The following is a 21,138-nucleotide window of genomic DNA, read 5'->3' as shown; positions in this document are numbered from 1 at the left end:
CGCTCATAAGCGCTTCTACTGAGATAAGGCACGAGGGGGGTCATTCTGAAAATTACAAAAGGTTACAAGTAAAACTTCTTGAAAAGTTCTAAGACTTTAAGTTTCTATATATAATATAAAAAAATATTCAGACCTGATGATTTGAATTAGAATTGCTGGAGGAAATGTTCAAAGGAGCCGTGTGATAAGAGGACGCACATTATTAATATCGACACTTCCAATGAATTATCTGCTTCAGCCAAAATATACTTATAAAACAGTTCAAGGCATCTGGCCACAATGGGACACAAAAACTGTGGTAAGGGTCGGAATTTGTACAGGATTTTCCTTAAAATGGACTTTGCAAAACCATGGTCTGAATCTGTACCAGGGACCTCAGCAGTCTGGACCTGAAATATGCTGAATGGGGGAAGAATCAGGAGGAGAACCTTGAATATGGCCATCCAGGAGAGTGGGGGAAGAAGCATGAGGAGAAGCTGGAATATGGACATCCATGAGAGTGGGGGGGGGGGGAGGGGGGAACCTGGAATATGGCCGTCCAGGAGAGTGGGGGAAGAAGCAAGATGAGAATCGGGAATATGGCCATCCAGGAGAGTGGGGGAAGAACCAGGAGGAGAACCTAGAATATGGGCATCTGGGGGATTGCAGGAAGAAGAACCTGGAATATAGCCATCCAGGTGGGAAGGAAGAAGCAGAAGGAGAACATGGAATATGGCCATCCAGGAGAGTGGGGAAACAAGAAGGAAGACCTGGAATATGGGCATCCAGGAGAGGGGGGGGGGGGTGGAAGGAGGAGGAAAACCTAGAATATGGGCATCCGGAGAGTGTGGGAAGAAGCACGAGAAGAACCTGGAATATAGCCATCCAGGTAGGAAGGAAGAAGCAGGAGGAGAACATGGAATATGGCCATCCAGGAGAGTGGGGGAAGAAGCAAGATGAGAACCTGGAATATGGCCATCTAGGTGGGGAGGAAAAAGCAGAAGGAGAACATGGAATATGGCAATCCAGGAGAGTGAGGGGGGAAAGCAGGAGGAGAACATGGAATATGACCATTCAGGAGAGTAGGGGAAGAAGCAGGAGGAGAACCTAGAATATGGGCATCCGGGAGGGGGGGGGGGGGGGGCAAGAGAAGAACCTGAAATATAGCCATCCAGGTGAGGAGGAAAAAGCAGGAGGAGAACCTAGAAGTGGGGGAAGAAGCAAGAGAAGAATCTGGAAAATAGCCATCCAGGTGGGGAGGAAGAAGCAGGAGAAGATTGTGGAATATGGCCATCCAGGCGAGTGGGGGAAGAAGCAGAAGAAGAACCTGGATTATGGGCATCCAGGAGAGTGTGGAAAGAAGCAGGAGGAGAACCTTGAAGCTACCCTCAGTTCATTGCTCCAATTGCTCTGCTGGATCGATTTCGAGAGGGTGTCCTTTCTCAGGGGGTGTACCCTTTCTGCTGTAGTTCTCTCCCTGTCAAAGCTCAAGGTGGGTGTCCTTTTTGCTGAAGCTCTCATCCTATTACAGCTCAGGGGCTGTGTGTCCTTTATAAGGGGCATGTCCTTTCTGCTGTAGCTCTTTCTCTGTAACTGCCACAGCTTCTAACAGTATATCCAGTTGGGGGCAGTTGAAGAATGGGACAGAGCATGTGCGACCACCTACTGAGGTGGACAGAGAAATAAGGCAAAGAGCAAACAACCAGTGGCACTATACAGATACATTTTATGGGCTGTACTAAATTTGTAGTTACATGCAATTACAAAAGTATTCAGATCCAGGTGCTGCTTTGAAAAATGCTGAATGTTTTAATTTTTTTGTGTGGGACAACCACTTAGAAGCCTTTTCGGTTTAGCCGTACAGCAGATCTGTTAGTAACCAAGTCTCCTGTTAACCATCATTACAGTAAGGAAATCTGGATATTACCATGTTCTGAGACTGTAGATGTGGCAGAGGCCCACTTTTAAGACCGCAATTTTTTTTTAAATTATCACCCTTTCCAATTGCCCAGATGGCAGTGCTAGATTGTGTGGACTCACCAGCCATGCACCTGAAGCTGGGGCTACACTTAGACCTATTGGGGGTCATTTAAAAAGCCTGACATTTGTCTTCGATAGCCTCTGCGCTGCTGGAGGATACGCCTAATTTATGAGGAGGCGCGCGCCTCGTCTCAAATTGGTCTCATTCTCTTTCTGTCCATGCACCTAGTTTAAAATCTGCTCCAGTGAGATGCCCTATTCTGCACCACACCTTATTAGCGAGGACGGCATAAAAACACCTGTGCGACAAAATAAAAAATATATATATAATATTGTTGCATGGACGTTTTAAAAGTTGCAAAACAGGGTCTTGTGACTTTTTTTTTTATGCCAAAAAGAGGCGTAGTGATCTTGGTAAATGACCCCCTTTGATTTTAAAGAGAGTCACCTATAACTTTTTCGTCTGCCAGTAAAAAACGGATAATGACACATATCCTTTTATTTTATTTTTTTGTATTTCTGAATGCAAATGTTTTTTATTCTGCTTCCTGAAAGTGCTTATGAGAGCTGCCATTTTGCCTGAGCTATTGTAAACAGCATTTAGAGACCTGCTCTGTGACTTCTACAAAGGAGCAGTTAAAGGGATTCTGTCACCAGTTTTTGACCCCCACATTCAAAAATATGGTTATGTGCATGGAGCTCTTGCGATTCCTAATGTGGTCTTATAAGCTAAATCTGTAGGCTCATTTAGTGTAAAAAACGTTTTATCTAACCTGTCATTCATCTCACTAAGGTGCCCAGGGGGATGCTCATGTCTTCCAGATGCCTCCCGCACCCGCCGCCGTTCGTGCCCAGCTTCTCCTTTGCTGTCATCAGCGCCGCCTCAGAATCATTTGCTACTCCTCCGGCTCTCCGTCACTCCCCCCTCCTTCTTCTCTAACATCCCGCGCGTGCGCACAGGCCTGTGCCTGATGCGCCCGTGCGGACTTCTCCGTTCGGCTTCATTGAGCGAAGTGCGCATGCGCCGGCACTTCGTTCAACCTCCCGATGACCTGAAGGCTGCCGTCATCGGGAGGTTGAGCGAAGTGCCGGCGCATGCGCACTTCGCTCAATGAAGCCGAACGGAGAAGTCCGCACGGGCGCATCAGGCACAGGCCTGTGCGCACGCGCGGGATGTTAGATAATAACTCGAGTGCCCACTTGATGGCCAGGCACTCTCTCTCCACTATACTGTACCGGGTCTCCGCTGGAGTGAGCTTACGGCTGAGGAAGACAACGGGATGCTCCTCCCCGTTGACTTCCTGAGACAGTACAGCACCGAGGCCTACTTCGGAGGCATCAGTCTGGACCACAAATTCCCTCTTGAAGTCGGGCGTCACCAAAACCGGGGACCCACACAGGGCCGACTTCAAAGCGGAGAAAGCCTCTTCCGCCTGGTCATTCCAGCGGACTATCACGGACTTCCGTCCCTTTAAAAGCCCTGTCAATGGAGCCGCTAAAGTGGCAAAATGGGGAACGAACCTCATGTAATAGCCCACCATTCCCAGGAATGACCTGACTTGTCTAGAGGTAGCAGGTCGGGGCCAATTCCGTATCGCCTCCATTTTGCTCACTTGAGGTTTAATGACTCCACGTCCAATGACATACCCAAGGTATTTAGTCTCCTCTAACCCTATTGCACATTTCTTTGGGTTAGCTGTTAGTCCCGCCTTTCTAAGGGAGTCCACTACCGCCTGTACTTTAGGTAGGTGACTTTCCCAGTCGGTGCTGTGGATAACGATATCGTCCAGGTACGCCGAAGCGTATCGACGATGTGGACGGAGTATAATATCCATTAGCCTTTGAAACGTGGCGGGAGCGCCATGTAGACCAAAGGGTAGTACCTTGTACTGATAAAGCCCCTCTGGCGTGACAAAAGCCGTTTTTTCTTTGGCAGCCTCTGTCAAGGGTACCTGCCAGTACCCTTTGGTGAGGTCTAACACAGAAAAATACCGGGCTTGGCCCAACCTTTCAATAAGCTCATCCACTCGGGGCATGGGATACGCGTCAAATTTGGACACCTCATTAAGCTTGCGGAAGTCATTACAGAACCTCAGTGTCCCATCTGGCTTGGGTATTAACACTATCGGATTGGCCCACTCACTTTTAGACTCCTCAATGACATCCAACCGCAACATAAGTTGCACTTCCTCCGAGATGGCTTTTCGCCGAGCCTCGGGTACTCGATATGCTTTTAACCGGACTTTTGCCTGAGGCTCGGTGACAATGTCATGTTGGATTACGGAAGTACGTCCAGGGAGGTCTGAGAACACATCCGTGTTCCGACTAACAAACTCCCTGGTTTCCTGAGCCTGTTTAGAGGAGAGGCTGTCAGCAATTTTTACTGTGGCAACCGCTTCCCTTGCATCAGACTTAGGAGCCGGACCCTCTTGTCCAAGAAAACCCGGTCGCGGGCTGTCTTCCGTACAGGTTTCCCTATCCTTCCAAGGTTTTAGCAAATTAACATGGTAAACCTGCTCCGGCTTTCGCCTCCCCGGCTGGTGTACCCTGTAATTTACCTCTCCTATTTTTTCACGCACCTCGTAGGGCCCCTGCCACCTGGCTAGGAACTTACTGTCCACTGTCGGCACGAGAACCAAAACCCGATCACCCGGGTTAAAGTTCCGGACCCGAGCCTGCCGATTATAGATCCGACTCTGGGCTCGCTGAGCGGCCTCCATATGTTCCCTGACAAGAGGCAAAACGGTCTCTATCCGCTGTTGCATCTTGGTAACATATTCCAGGACGCTTTTATGTGGAGTGGGTTGTTGTTCCCATGCCTCCTTGGCTACGTCCAACAAGCCACGAGGATGTCTGCCATATAGCAATTCGAAGGGCGAGAACCCAGTAGAGGCCTGGGGCACCTCTCGCACTGCGAACATGAGATAGGGCAGAAGAAGGTCCCAAACCTTTCCATCTTTGGTCACCACCCTTTTTAACATGGTTTTTAGAGTTTTATTAAACCTTTCCACCAGTCCATCCGTTTGTGGATGGTACACGGACGTCCGTAACTGGTTTATACGCAGCAACTTGCAGAGTTCCCTCATGACCTTGGACATAAAAGGGGTCCCCTGGTCAGTCAGGACCTCTTTAGGTAGCCCCACTCGGGAGAACATCTCCATTAGCTCTTTAGCTATAAGTTTCGCAGAAGTATGTCGCAGTGGCACTGCCTCCGGGTACCGAGTAGCGTAATCCAGGACAACCAAGATGTGCTGGTGTCCCCGGGCGGACTTTGGTACAGGACCTACCAGGTCCATAGCGATTCGCTCAAACGGTACCTCAATGATCGGGAGGGGTACCAAGGGACTGCGAAAAAGGTGCTGGGGGCTAGTTGCCTGGCAGGTCGGGCAAGACTTACAGAACTCATCCACCTCTTTAAACACACTGGGCCAGTAAAACCGTTGTAATATCCGGTCCTGGGTTTTCTGCACTCCCAGATGACCCCCGAGAACATGCTGGTGTGCTAACTCTAACACGAGTTTGCGATAAGCCTGAGGCACCACTAACTGTTCAATGGATTCACCTCGCAGCTGGTTTACCCGATACAACATATCCTGATGGACCACAAAACGGGGGAACACCGACTCTGCCCCTGGTTGTTGTGGTTCACCATCTATTATTAGCACATTTTCCCAGGCCCGGGATAAGGTTGGATCCCGGTGTTGCGCGGTACCAAAATTACCCCCAGAGACATTGAGGTCTGCCAGCTCAGGCCCCGGCGGCAAGTCCTCCATGTCTCCCACCATTACACTCAGAGGGGATGTCTCCTCCTCTTCCACCGAAGTGGCGGTCACCCCTACCGCGGGACCTTTAGACTCAGGTTCCCAGGGTTCTGGTCTCCCCCCTGAGCCAGGCCATTCTGCTAGGGTTACCCCTGTATCATGCATATCAGTCACTCTCGGAACCGGCCACAGTGCCGTGAAACCCGGGAAGTCTCTCCCTACTATAAGTTCATAGTGGAGGTGGGTTGCAACAGCCACCTCGTGGATCCACCGGCCGGAAACCGTAGACAGAGACACCATAGCAGTAGGATAGTCTTTTAAGTCCCCATGGATGCACATGACTCCAACCTTACGGCCGGTGTACTCAGCGGAGCGTACCAGGGAAGCCCTTACCAGGGTCACCAGACTTCCTGAGTCCAACAGAGCCTCCGCTGGAGTGTCTCCCACCTCAACCTGGCACAGGTGGTTCAGAGGCTCCGAAGCACCCACTGCACACAGTTTCCTGGCATATAACGATTGACGGAAGCCACAGTTTGTGTCCATGGGTTCCCCCTGACGTGGACAGTCCGCTCGAACATGACCTGGCTCCCGACACCGCCAGCAGATTATTGGAGCGGGGTCCACAGGGGTTATATCTCGGGCAGGTTTGATGGGCACCGGTTGTTGGGTCCGGGGTGGAGAGTTACGGGATCTGACTGCCCCCCTCCCAACAGAACCCCCCTGTAAGTTTCGGGTAGCCTCATAGCGCTCCACCAGGTCGACCATCTCCAGCGCATTCCCTGGGGAGACCTGGCCAATCCATTGCTGGAGAGGGGGTGGCAGAGCCCTCCAGAACCTGTCTGCTAATAACCGGTCCAACATAGCAGTGGGGCTCAACACGTCAGGTTGTAGCCACTTTTGTAACAGGTTAAGCAAGTCATAATACTGGGGTCTCACGGGCTCCGCCGGGTTGAACCCCCACTGATGCACCCGCTGGGCCCGGACCAGTACATTCACCCCCAGTCTTGCCAAGATCTCCCCCTTTACCTTTGGGTAGTCGGCTGCTTGATCGTCAGGCAAGTCAAAAAACACCCGCTGGGACTCTGACGTCAGAAACGGAGCGACGACCTCAGCCCACTGGTCTTGGGGCAGCTTTTCCCTGGTGGCCACTTTTTCATACATCGCCAGGTAGGTCTCGACGTCGTCTGCAGGGGTCATTTTAGGGATCGCTGCACGTACTGCTTTCCGGACATCATGTACGCTTGGGGTTGCTCCTGCTGACTGTAATGCCATTACATGTTGTAGCAGCAACTGGTTGGTCTCCTGCTGCTGCTTATTAGCCTCGCGTTGCTGCAGGTTAGCTTCCACGAGGGCCTTCATAACAGCCTCCATTTTGTCTCTTGACACCGGTTTAAATCTAGCCGGCTTGATAAATGACATACAACCGTGAGAGAGAGAAAAAAAAATTCGGCTTCCACGCCAGCCTCACTGCGCTTGCCCGCATCCTCCACCAATTGTGGGGATTCGCTCTGGTAGGCAGGGTAAGCGAACGCAGTACAGAGGCAAGAACACGGTAGTAACGGAAAAGTCAGTGTTTATTCACACAACAAGGAAAAAATAACATAAACACTTGGTAGAGTCCTGGTGTTAATGCACACCACAGAAAATCCCCATGTTATTTCACATGGCCAAAGTCCACAGAACTCAAGACGAACACGTCACCTGAATATCCACAGCCGGCTTTTAGGGTGCCTGGCTTCCGGCTGGTGGCTCTCATGCAGCTCCCCAAAAACACAGAGCCTTCACAGCACCACTTTTTACTTGGAGGAACATACCACACCCAGCTGAGCTGCTGGCTGGGTTTTTAAACCCCAGCCCAAAACCTGGCCTGGACGCGGGGAACAGCCACCCACCCTGCTCTTTGGCTGCTCCCAATAAGAACCGGCCCGGATCGGCTTTTCAGCCACACTAAGAACAAACAGTGTCAGCGAGCACTAGCTGCTGCTGACACATAAAATAACCGGTTCTTATCTCACCGAGGCCAGGAACCTCGGTGACACGTACCTTCCGTCAATGACGGACCCTTGCACCTTCCTACAATACATAACAAAAAAGTGTGAAACAACTGAAAATATGTCATATTCTAGGTTCTTCAAAGTAGCCACCTTTTGCTTTGATTACTGCTTTGCACACTCTTGGCATTCTCTTGATGAGCTTCAAGAGGTAGTCACCTGAAATGGTCTTCCAACAGTCTTGAAGGAGTTCCCAGAGATGCTTAGCACTTGTTGGCCCTTTTGCCTTCACTCTGCAGTCCAGCTCACCCCAAACCATCTCGATTGGGTTCAGGTCCGGTGACTGTGGAGGCCAGGTCATCTGGTGCAGCACCCCATCACTCTCCTTCATGGTCAAATAGCCCTTACATAGCCTGGAGGTGTGTTTGGGGTCATTGTCCTGTTGAAAAATAACCCTGGGTTCACACCTGAGCGTTTCCCAAACGCGCGTCAAACGCGCGTTTCTGACGCGCGTTTTTGTAATAGTGAACGCGCGTTTGACGCGCGTTTGTGTCATTGACTGCAGTGTCCTATGGCCACAAACGCGCGTCAAAACGCCCCAAAGAAGCTCAAGTACTTGTTTGAGCGTCGGGCGTTTTACAGCGCGTTCGTACGCGCTGTAAAACGCCCAGGTGTGAACCATTCCCATAGGGAAGCATTGGATTTCATGTCTTGAGCGTTTTACAGCGCGTTTGAACGCGCTGTAAAACGCTCAGGTGTGAACCCAGGGTTAATGATGGTCCAACTAAACGCAAACCGGATGGAATAGCATGCCGCTGCAAGATGCTGTGGTAGCCATGCTGGTTCAGTATGCCTTCAATTTTGAATAAATCCCCAACAGTGTCACCAGCAAAGCACCCCCACACCATCACACCTCCTCCTCCATGCTTCACGGTGGGAACCAGGCATGTAGAGTCCATCCGTTCACCTTTTCTGCGTCGCACAAAGACACGGTGGTTGGAACCAAAGATCTCAAATTTGGACTCATCAGACCAAAGCACAGATTTCCACTGGTCTAATGTCCATTCCTTGTGTTCTTTAGCCCAAACAAGTCTCTTCTGCTTGTTGCCTGTCCTTAGCAGTGGTTTCCTAGCAGATATTCTACCATGAAGGCCTGATTCACACAGTCTCCTCTTAACAGTTGTTCTAGAGATGTGTCTGCTGCTAGAACTCTGTGTGGCATTGACCTGGTCTCTAATCTGAGCTGCTGTTAACCTGCGATTTCTGAGGCTGGTGACTCGGATGAACTTATCCTCCGCAGCAGAGATGACTCTTGGTCTTCCTTTCCTGGGGCGGTCCGCATGTGAGCCAGTTTCTTTGTAGCGCTTGATGGTTTTTGTGACTGCACTTGGGGACACTTTCAACGTTTTCCCAATTTTTCGGACTGACTGACCTTCATTTCTTAAAGTAATGATGGCCACTCGTTTTTCTTTACTTAGCTGCTTTTTTCTTGCCATAATACAAATTCTAACAGTCTATTCAGTAGGACTATCAGCTGTGTATCCACCTGACTTCTCCACAACGCAACTGATGGTCCCAACCCCATTTATAAGGCAAGAAATCCCACTTATTAAACCTGACAGGGCACACCTGTGAAGTGAAAACAAACCATTTCAGGTGACTACCTCTTGAAGAGAATGCCAAGAGTGTGCAAAGCAGTAATCAAAGCAAAAGGTGGCTACTTTGAAGAACCTAGAATATGACATATTTTCAGTTGTTTCACACTTTTTTGTTATGTATATAAATCCACATGTGTTAATTCATAGTTTTGATGCCTTCAGTGTGAATCTACAATTTTCATAGTCATGAAAATAAAGAAAACTCTTTGAATGAGAAGGTGTGTCCAAACTTTTGGTCTGTACTGTATATATATGTTTAATATCTGTAATTGTAATCCTGCCTGTGATGATAAGGAGATGACTGCTGTACAGACACAGACGAAGAAGTGGTGAATATTATGAGGCTTCGTGACCAGTGTGAAAATGGCAGGATTTATTTTTATTTTTTTAAACAAATAGTGACATGGAAAATAAAAAATAAGTTACCAAAAATTGTGCAAATTTACCGTATATAGATTTCTTTTAACAGAAAAACTTGATTTATGCAATTAGTAATTTTCTGATGGCACAGTCCCTTTTAAGGAGGACCTTTTATTGGTCCAGACATTTTGAAATAAGTTAGGGTAGTGTAGGGCATAGTGCAGGCATGTAAGATCACTTACTAGCTTATCTGTCCCATGCTCCGTTCCCCCACTGCGCCCTCCGTTCACTTTTCCCGCCTGGTATGGAAATGAATGGCATCGGTACAGGGAGGAGGAGACTGCCCTGTTTCTCAATGGGCGTCTCCTTCTCCCTGGCTGTAGGGAGGTCCAATCACAACGGAGAGCGTCACAGCCGGGGAGAAGGAGACGCCCATTGAGAAACAGGGCAGTCTCCTCCTCCCTGTACCGATGCTATTCATTTCCATACCAGGCGGGAAAACTGCAGGGGGGCACAGCAGGCGAGAGGAGCGGCGCCCAGACAAACTAGTAAGCAGTCTTACATCCCTGCACAGCCCCGTACTTATTTCATAATGTCTGGACCCATGAGAGGTCCTTTTTAACTATTGAGCTACACATGTAGTCCTTAGCAGCAAATTGACCGTATGCAATGCTATAAACTGCATCACTCAATTGATAGAATCAATCAAAGGTTTAAAAAAAATCTATGAGGGTTGTAGTTATGGACTGAAGGCAGCACAGTGTTCATACGGCCCTACTCGGAATGGAATAGATTTCTATACCAGACAGATTCTCAGTCTCCGTCTCTAACCTACTGTTTTTTGTTATTTTCATAGACACGTGAAAGCCAATATTCCTGATAAACTGGGGTTCACACCTCTCATGGTTGCGGCACAAAGAGGAGATCTCAGGTAGAGTCTTATTTGTCGTCTTGTCTGCAGTCTCATTGCGAATTCCTCTTCTGATATCTGGGTCAAGGTTTGTGGCAGGAGTATATTTTTGTCCCAGACTTCAGCATTGATTAGCACCCGGTGAAATCCCTCAGTGTATGTATGGGGGGGGGGGGGGGGGGGCGGGGGGCTATGCAATAGGAGCAGCTGTACGAAGGTATGGAGAAAGCACAGATTCCCTGTCTGTCACCTCTCAGGAAGGATCCCCTGGACGGCCAGTGCCACGGAAGCTTCATAGATAAATAGATAATGTAGGATAGCCACAAATCTCCGTGATTTACTAAGCTGCATTAGGTCATGATGAGTGGAATTCATACAATGGAACTGATCCTCTAAATCTAGGCCACGGCATGCTATTGACTGCCATTACAGAAAAAAAAAACATACTAAGGGCTCATGCACACGACCGTAAGTATTTTGCGGTTCGCCAAACACGGATCAGCAAACAATACGAATGATGTCTGTGTGCATTCCGTATTTTACGGAACATTTGGCCCCTGTTAGAACAGTCCTATCCTTGTCCGTAATGTGGACAATAATAAGACATATTCAATTTTTTTTTTGCAGATCGGACATACGGAAACGGAATGCATACAGAGTAACTTCCGTTTTTTGTTTTCTTTTGCAGACCCATTGAAATGAATGCTTTCGCATACAGTCTACAAAAAAAAAAAAAACGGAACGGACACTGAAAGAAAATAAGTTTGTGTGCATGAGCCCTTAGGGTCAGTTCACACTGAGTTTTTCGGTGCTGATTTTGAAGTGTTTCTGCCTCCAAAATCTGCTCCAAAAACGCCTCAAAACAGCCTCCTATTCATTTCAATGAGAAGTAGAGATGAGCGAACCTCTGTTTTAAGTTCGGCGTCTAAAGTTCGGGTTTGGATTAGCGGAGAATCCCGATCTGGAACCGGATATGGATTCCGACTTCCGTTGTGGTCCGTGGTAGCGGAATCAATAATCGGCCATTATTGATTCCGCTACCACGGACCACAACGGAAGTCTGAATCCATATCCGGTTCCAGATCGGGATTCTCCGCTAATCCAAACCCGAACTTTAGACGCCGAACTTAAAACAGAGGTTCGCTCATCTCTAATGAGAAGCAGCACTTTTTTCTTTTTTACACGTGTAAAAAAAAAAGAAGAAGCAGCTTGTCCCATCTTGGGGCAGAATCAGCGCAGATTTTTCTATTCAAATTAATGGGAAACAGTATAAAAACACACCTGTTGAGATGTGCGCATATATCAACATGCCAAAAAAACGCTTGTGGGAAAAGTACTATAGAGTTTAATAAAGTGAAAAATCTGCCTGAAAAACTCTTTACAAAAAACTTGTGTATTTTTGAAGCATAAAAATCTGCTTGGATTCAGTGCAGAGTTTTTACACATGTATTTTGAAAATCGGCCGTGTGAACTGACCCTAAGGCTACTTTCACACTTGCGGCAGTGTGATCCGGCGGGCAGTTCCATCGTCGGAACTGGGCGCCGGATCCGCCGATCTGCTGCTGACTGAAAGCATTTGTGAGACGGATCCGTCTTGTACATTTTTCTCATTTTTACCGATCTGCGCATGCGCATGCCGGAACGACTGATCCGGCATTCCGATATTCTGAATGCCGGATCCGGCGCTAATACATTCCTATGGGAAAAAATGCCGGATCCGGCGTTCAGGCATGTCTTCAGTATTTTTCGCCGGAGAGAAAACCGTAGCATGCTGCGGTTTTCTCTTTTGCCTGATCAGTCAAAACGACTGAACTGAAGAGATCCTGATGCAAACTGAACGGATTACTCTCCATTCAGAATGCATGGGGATAAAACTGATCAGTTCTTTTCCGGTATAGAGCCCCTAGGACGGAACTCAGTGCCGGAAAAGAAAAACGCTAGTGTGAAAGTACCCTTAGGCCTCATGCACACGACCGTTGTGTGCATCTGTGTCCGTTGTTCCATTTTCCGTGATCTTCTGCGGACCCATTGACTTTCAATGGGTCAGTTGAAAACTCGGAAAATGCACCGTTGTTCATCCACATCCGTGATCCGTGTTTCCTGTCCGTCAAAAAATATGACCTGTGCTATTTTTTTGACGGACAACGGTTCACGAACCCATTCAAGTCAATGGGTCCGTGAAAAAACACGGATGCACACAAGATCATCAGTGATCCGTGGCCATAGGCTACTTTCATACAGACGGATCTGAAGATCCGTCTGCATAAAAGCTTTTTCAGAGCTGAGTTTTCACTTCGTGAAAACTCAGATCTGACGGTATATTCTAACACAGAGGCGTTCCCATGGTGATGGGGACGCTTCAAGTTAGAATAAACTACGAACTGTGTACATGACTGCACCCTGCTGCCTGGCAGCATCCGATCTCTTACAGGGGGCTGTGATCAGCACAATTAACCCCTCCGTTGCCGCACCTGAAGGGTTAATTGTGCCCCCTGTAAGAGATCAGGTGCTGGCAGGCAGCAGGGGCAGACCCCCCTCCCTCCCTCCCCAGTTTTAATTTCATTGGTGGCCAGTGCGGCCCCCCCCCCTCCCTCCCTCCCTCCCTCTACTGTATTAATTTAATTGGTGGCCAGTGCGGCCCCCCTCCCCTGTATTAATTTTATTGGTGGCCAGTGTGGCCCCCCTTCCCTGTATTTATTTCATTGGTGGCCAGTGTGGCCTACCCTCTCCCACCCCCAATCATTGGTGGCAGCGGAGAGTTCCGATCGGAGTCCCAGTTTAATCGCTGGGGCTCCGATCGGTAACCATGGCAACCAGGGCGCTACTGCAGTCCTGGTTGCCATGGTTACTTAGCAATATTAGAAGCATTATACTTACCTGCTGCGATGTCTGTGACTGGCCGGGCGCTCCTCCTACTGGTAAGTGACAGGTCTGTGCGGCGCATTGCTTAATGATCTGTCACTTACCAGTAGGAGGAGCGCCCGGCCGGTCACAGACAGCGCAGCAGCCAGCAGGTAAGTATAATGCTTCTAATATTGCTAAGTAACTATGGCAACCAGGACTGCAGAAGCGTCCTGGTTGCCATGGTTACCGATCGTAGCCCCAGCTATTAAACTGGGACTCCGATCGGAACTCTCCGCGCTGCCACCAATGATGGGGGGGGGGCGCACTGGCCACCAATGAAATTAATACAGGGGAGGGGGGGCCGGGGGGGGGCTGCACTGGCCACCAATGAAATTAAAACAGTAGAGGGAGGGAGGGGGGGGGGCCGCACTGGCCACTAATGAATGTAATACAAGGGAGGGAGGGAGGGGGTCTGCCCCCTGCTGCCTGGCAGCCCCTGATCTCATACAGGGGGCTATGATATGCACAATTAACCCCTCAGGTGCCGCACTATATATTTTTTGCTTATATATATATATATATATATATATATATATGTATGTGTGTGTGTGTGTATTTATACCTTTATAAGATATGGATGAGATTGAATACATGCATGAAAGGAGTCATGTATGTAGACCTGCTATATACTAGGATATCTGTGTAGTAAGCTGTATTCTGTTCTGCTGTGTATCTAGGATTGTACAGTTGCTCATTGACCACGGAGCCGATATCAACCAAGTAAATGGAAGTGGAAAGAACAGGTATGTCCAATAACGCTTACATTATTTACATAAAAGAGAAAAAGTTGTATGATGGCCCCACAGGATTGGCGCATGGCATATGTGGGGCCAATATTCAAAAAGGGGCCAAAAACAGAGCCAGGAAACTATAGGCCGGTACGTTTAACATCTGTTGTGGGTAAACTGTTTGAAGGTTTTCTGAGAGATGCTATGTTAGAGCATCTCAACAGAAATAAGCAAATAACGCCATATCAGCATGGCTTCATGAGGGATCGGTCATGTCAAACAAATTTAATCAGTTTCTATGAGGAGGTGAGTTCTAGACTTGACAGCGGCGAATCAATGGATGTCGTGTATCTGGACTTCTCCAAAGCATTTGACACTGTACCACATAAAAGGTTAGTATATAAAATGAGAATGCTCGGACTGGGAGAAAACGTCTGTATGTGGGTAAGTAACTGGCTCAGTGATAGAAAACAGAGGGTGGTTATTAACGGTACACACTCAGATTGGGTCACTGTCACTAGTGGGGTACCTCAGGGGTCAGTATTGGGCCCTATTCTCTTCAATATATTTATTAATGATCTTGTAGAAGGCTTGCATAGTAAAATATCAATTTTCGCAGATGACACTAAACTGTGTAAAGTAATTTACACTGAAGAGGACAGTATACTGTATATATATACTACAGAGGACAGTATACTACTACAGAGGGATCTGGATAGATTGGAGGCTTGGGCAGATAAGTGGCAGATGAGGTTTAACACTGACAAATGTAAGGTTATGCACATGGGAAGGAATAATGCAAGTCACCCGTACATACTAAATGGTAAAACACTCGGTAACACCGACATGGAAAAAGATCTAGGAATTTTAATAAACAGCAAACTAAGCTGCAAAAACCAGTGTCAGGCAGCTGCTGCCAAGGCCAACAAGATAATGGGTTGCATCAGAAGGGGCATAGATGCCCGTGATGAGAACATAGTCCTACCACTTTACAAATCGCTAGTCAGACCACACATGGAGTACTGTGTACAGTTCTGGGCTCCTGTGAACAAGGTAGACATAGCAGAGCTGGATAGGGTCCAGAGGAGGGCAACTAAAGTAATAACTGGAATGGGGGCAACTACAGTACCCTGAAAGATTATCAAAATTAGGGTTATTCACTTTAGAAAAAAGACGACTGAGAGGAGATCTAATTACTATGTATAAATATATCAGGGGTCAGTACAGAGATCTCTCCCATCATCTATTCATTCCCAGGACTGTGACTGTGACGAGGGGACATCCTCTGCGTCTGGAGGAAAGAAGGTTTGTACACAAACATAGAAGAGGATTCTTTACGGTAAGAGCAGTGAGACTATGGAGCTCTCTGCCTGAGGAGGTGGTGATGGTGAGTTCAATAAAGGAATTCAAGAGGGGCCTGGATGTATTTCTGGAGTGTAATAATATCACAGGCTATAGCTACTAGAGAGGGGCCTGGATGTATTTCTGGAGTGTAATAATATTACAGGCTATAGCTACTAGAGAGGGGTCGCTGATCCAGGGAGTTATTCTGATTGCCTGATTGGAGTCGGGAAGGAATTTTTTATTCCCCTAAAGTGGAGAAAATTGGCTTCTACCTCACAGTTTTTTTTTGCCTTCCTCTGGATCAACTTGCAGGATAACAGGCCGAACTGGATGGACAAATGTCTTTTTTCGGCCTTATGTACTATGTTACTATGACGCACAGTATTGTCGCAGGTACAAGTTCTTGCAGTGTAAACTCCCACCACCTTTTTTTACAGTAGATTTCAAACACAGAGTGAAGCGAGCCACACGATTTGCATGCGGAAATACTATGAAATCATGATTATACTTTTCACCTAATTTTGGCCTGGTTGTTACTTCTGAAGCTACCTAAATGTGAACATCCAAGGACCAATTTTATACTCTTCATAAGGCCAGCATTCTATGCTGATAAGGGTACATTCACACGACCGTTGTGTGTTTTGTGGTCCGCAAAACACTGATGGCGTCCGCATGCGTTCCACAATTTGCGGAACAGCACGGACAGCCATTAATATAACTGCCTATACATGTCCGCAAAATGGACAAGAATACGACAGGTTGTATTTTTTTTTGCGGACCACGGAACGGAGCAACGGATGCGGACAGCACACGGAGTGCTGTCCGCATCTTTTGCTGCCCCATTGAAGTGAATGGGTCCGCATCCAAGCCGCAAAAACTGACCTTTAATATAAATTAGGCTGTACTACATACAATGTGTGCACAGGTGTGCCACTGTTCCTGAAATAAAGCAGCCTTTGTTTCTAATTATGGACAACCCCTTTTAAAGAAGACCTGTCACCGCTCCTGACATGCCTGTTTTAATAGCTTTATGCATTCCTCATGTAATAACATTTCTGGGACATCTATTCTTATGGCTCTATGTTGTGTCATTCCTTTATTATTTCTACTAGAAGTTATGAATGAATTGCTAGCAGTCTGCAGTAAGGGTACAGAGGGGCGGTAACCAGTTGGAGGTGTGTCCCTGCACAGTCACTCTCTATCCAATCAGTGCTGCCATTGTCAGACTGTGCAGGGACACACCTCCCACTGGTTACCTCCCCTCTGTACCCTTGCTGCAGACTGCTAGCAATTCATTAATAACTTCTAGTAGAACTAATAAAGGAATGGCAGAACACAGAGCCATGAGAATAGATGTTCCAGAATTGTTATTACATGGGGAATGCATGAAGCTATTAAAACAGACATGTCAGGAGTGGTGACAGGTGCTCTTTAAGGTGTCATCCAGGATTTTCATATTGATGGCCTATCCTCAGTATAGTTCATCAGTATCCGATCATGGGGTTCCGGCTCCCCACACCCTGCCATTCAGTTGTTTCCTTCTAGCTCTGGCTCCATCCAATGTGTTGTGGATGGAGCTGGTTACTGCAGCACGGATGCTTCCATTGAAGTGAATGCAGTAACCAGTGCCATCCACTGCACAATGGATGGAGCTGTGTAGTTCTGGAAGTAACTTTTGCTGCCACATCTACTCTGAAGCATCTAATCGGAGGGGGTTCAGGGTACTGGACCATCAATGATTTGATATTGAAGGCTTATGCTGAGGATAGGCAATCAAGGACATCCGTCAGCAGATTTATACCTATGACACTGGCTGACCTGTTACATGTGCGCTTGGCAGCTGAAGGCATCTGTGTTGGTCCCATGTTCATATGTGCCCGCATTGCTAAGAAGAATTAAGTTTTAATATATGCAAATGAACCTCTAGGAGCAACGGGGGCGTTACCATTACACCTAGAGGCTCTGCTCTCTTGGCATCTGCCACACCGTCTCAACTTGGCAGGACCGGGTGTGATCACGTTTATACTGGTCGTCACTGTCCATCAAAGTAGAGAGGGTGTAGCGGTTGCAGAGCCTCTAAGTGTAATGACAACGCCCCCGTTGCTCCTAGAGGCTCATTTGCAAATATTAAAGCATAATTTTTCTCAGTAATGAGGACACATATGAACATGGGACCAACACAGATGTCTTCAGCTGCCAAGCGCACATGTAACAGGCCAGCCAGTGTCATAGGGACAAACCTGCTGACAGATGCCCTTTAAAATCATAGACAACCTCTCATAGTTCCAGTTTATATTCAGTGATACTTTATCTCAAATTCCATGAAATTCAATGAAATCTTTTACTGAATTGAAATAGAAAAAAATGTGAAGAAAAGAGGAAACCTCTGCGGATTCTTCCAGACTCTTTCTTCTAAGAAAATAATTAGACAGCAACGTAATAGTAGATTTTTGCAGCAGATGGGATGTGAAAGTCGTAACAATCAGCTTAATTTGCAGGAAGCAGAATATGTCTTCTTTAAAAAACCTACGTACTGTACGCTAATTCCCTAAATAGATCATTGCGCGCCATCTAACCGCAAACAGCAGATTTAATTACTTATTGTGTTTGCTATCGAATATTACGCCCAGAAAATGTTTCTGTTTTTAATGGAGAAAGTAAGAAGAGATATCCGGAGTGTTTTACCATAATGTGAGCGCCTTTTATTTATGTGGAGGGGCGGTGGAGACAGAATTACCAAAGAGGATTTCCACCCAAAGCGTAAAAATGAGTACAGATCTGACTGGGTCAGGGATTGTGAGGTGTTCCTGGCATGCAATGGCTAGTACCTACCAAAAATGGTCCAAGAAAGGCAACGGGTGAACTAAGCATGGGTGACCAAAGCTCATTGATGCACATGGGGAGTGAAGGCTAGCCCACAGAAGATCTACAGAAGGTTGCTGTCATTACAGTGGTTGCTACTTTGACACGTACCACCTACCTAAACATAGTAAAGGCCAAGCACTGTCCTTCATGGCCCTGGTATTACCTAATGAAAGTGATCTCTTCTACCAGGATAATTCCCTGGACACACTACAGAACCTGTTGAGGAACATGATAAAGAGTTTGAAGTATTGACTTGGCCTTCAAATCCCCAGATCTTAATCTAATTGAGCGTCTGTGAGATGTCATGAGAAGTCCTGAAGGCCGCACTTCAGGACTTACAAGACTCAGGATCTACTGCTAACGTCTTGGTGACATATACCAATGTACAGTTTTAGAGGTCTCTGCAAAGCCAACGGGAGACGGTTAGAGAGGGACCCCTATATAGCTTCACAGACCTGGCCCTGTAGGAGTAACTGAACTTGGGCCAGTTTAGATGAGCACATTGCATCCATGTTTATCAGTTCCTATCGGGGACATAACACCCAGACTCCTGTGCGCTCAGTGAGCTCCCACAAGACTTCAGGACCAGGCTTGGACATGTCTTCACTGCCTGTCAGTCAGTGGTGGGAGGCAACATGAAGGTCATTGAGCGGAGCCTCTGGGAGCAACTAGGTGCAAAAGCACTGCCCTCGTTGCTCCTAGGGGTTCATTTGTATAATGTAAAACATTGATTTTCTCAAGAATGCGGGCACCTAGGAAGATGGGTCAAAGACCATGATGTTTAACTGTCAAGAGCACGTCTCAAGTGAGACGGTTTTATTGCGACATATCTGACAGAACCTCTTTAAGACCTTGTGTAAGATGCAGCACCAGACATTCTTATAGAAAACGAGGATATTCTTGAGTCCCTCTACTTTTGGCTCGAAATTAGGTAATGATGCTTACCTTAAGGTTAATTTCACCTGGTCATATTTGGTCAGTATTTCCAGTATTCAGTCAGAAGTAAACATTAACAGATAAATATTGCAATAAAATTGGCACCTCTTGTGTGTTTTAGACAGTATTTCACTTCTGTGGGACTGACCTCAACGACATCAGAACTGTAGTCTGAATCTGGCCTTATATAGATAACACAGCTCTTAGAACTTCCTAAAAGGGATTGTCCAGGATTTTGCTTATAATGGCCTATCCCCAAGATAGGCTATCATTATGTGATCGGTGGGGCTCCGGCATACAATATCACTGATGATCAGCTGTTTTGCAGTAGCTCAGGTGCCGGAAGTCGCCGCTAGAACTACACAGCTCCATCCATTGTGTATTGGACGAAGCTGGTTACTGCAGAGCTGGTCCCATTGAAGTGAATTACTGCAGTAACATGCTCTATCCACTATATAATGGACAGAGCTGTGTAATATGGCATCATCAGCAGGGGGTTGGGTGTCAGACCCCAGCCAATCAGAGATGGGCTAACCTGAGGATAGGTTACTGGAAGTACTCCATGGTATGGAGACTTATTGGCAATGCTACATTTGAAAGGAATAAGCAAGGAGGCATCTCCCCTGTGGAGGTATATCCAATGAAGGTGGTGGTCATAGTGCCGAAGAGGGCCTTCTGCCAGGAAAAAGAAAGGGTTTTGCGTCGGCTGGGTATGCATCACGTTTTATGCCTCCGTTTGACGTATACGTTACACACAAAAAAAAGGATACAAAACCGAAGCACACCACATTCTTGTATCCTGCACAGTGTAAAAGAAAAAAAAGAATATGTTTTTTGTTTTTTTTTGCAATGGAACTCTAGGGTGAATGGATGCCACTGTGTGACATCAGTCTGAGGCATCCGTTTAACATATACATTTTTTGTATGCGTTAGGCTGCATGCACACGAACGTATGTGTTTTGCGGTTCGCAAATTGCGGATCTGCAAAAAAATAGATGACGTCCGTATGGCATGCCGGTTATTTTATTTATTTTTTTGCAGATCGATTGTAACAATGCCTATCCTGATAAGAATAGGACATGTTCTATTTTTTTGCGGGGCTACGGATTGCTGTCCGCATCTTTTGCAGCCCCATTGATGTGAGTGGGTCCGCACGTGAGCCGCAAAAAATGCGGCTCGGATGAGGAACCAAACCACGTTCGTGTGCATGTAGCCTTAAAAAGATGGGGAAATCGTGATGTGAACCCAGCAGGAGGCAAAGACAAACAGGCACATTAGTTTCCTTGTGGCTGGTGAATAAAATAACAGGTTTGCCTTGACTGACAGTGTATGAGGAGCGGAGGGTGCAGAGCGTTCTTCTTCTGGCCTCCTTCTCTGTCACCTGTTTATAAAACACCTTGTGGGGAATAATCGCCGAAGACACGACCGGCCATTAATGTGCGCTAAACACACAGAGCTGGGGGGGCCCGGCTGGTTCACGGTGTTCTGGCCCTGCGCTCCCGCAGCAGATTTATTCAGACAGGTGAACTGCAGCACGTGGACATTATATAACAGGCTCTTCCAGTCACTGCACTTTATTTTTGCTTTAATAGGTCCCTATATGTACAAAAATAACCACAATGGCAGCTGGAGATGTGTATTAGGGCTCGTTCACACGACCGTGTGAAGCCCTTGCTGTGAACTGCAAATTGCGGTCCGCAATGCACGGGCACCGACCGTGGC

At 47.2% G+C, this 21,138-nt stretch overlaps 1 protein-coding gene across 1 annotated transcript in view; it reads left to right on the top strand.

Annotated features, from left to right (window-relative positions):
- The window catches only part of FANK1 (fibronectin type III and ankyrin repeat domains 1), a 106,045-nt gene that overhangs the window by 67,982 nt on the left and 16,925 nt on the right, over positions 1-21,138 (top strand). The window contains exons 5-6 of the mRNA XM_044297169.1: positions 10,586-10,660; positions 14,221-14,286. Of these exons, the coding sequence (XP_044153104.1) occupies positions 10,586-10,660; positions 14,221-14,286 (141 nt within the window). The remainder of the gene's footprint in view (positions 1-10,585; positions 10,661-14,220; positions 14,287-21,138) is intronic.

This window comes from Bufo gargarizans, chromosome 6 (assembly GCF_014858855.1).
Source record: "Bufo gargarizans isolate SCDJY-AF-19 chromosome 6, ASM1485885v1, whole genome shotgun sequence".
In the NCBI taxonomy this organism is placed as follows: domain Eukaryota; kingdom Metazoa; phylum Chordata; class Amphibia; order Anura; family Bufonidae; genus Bufo; species Bufo gargarizans.
The sequence above is the reverse complement of the archived record's forward strand: the minus strand, read 5'-3'. Positions and strand labels throughout refer to the sequence as shown.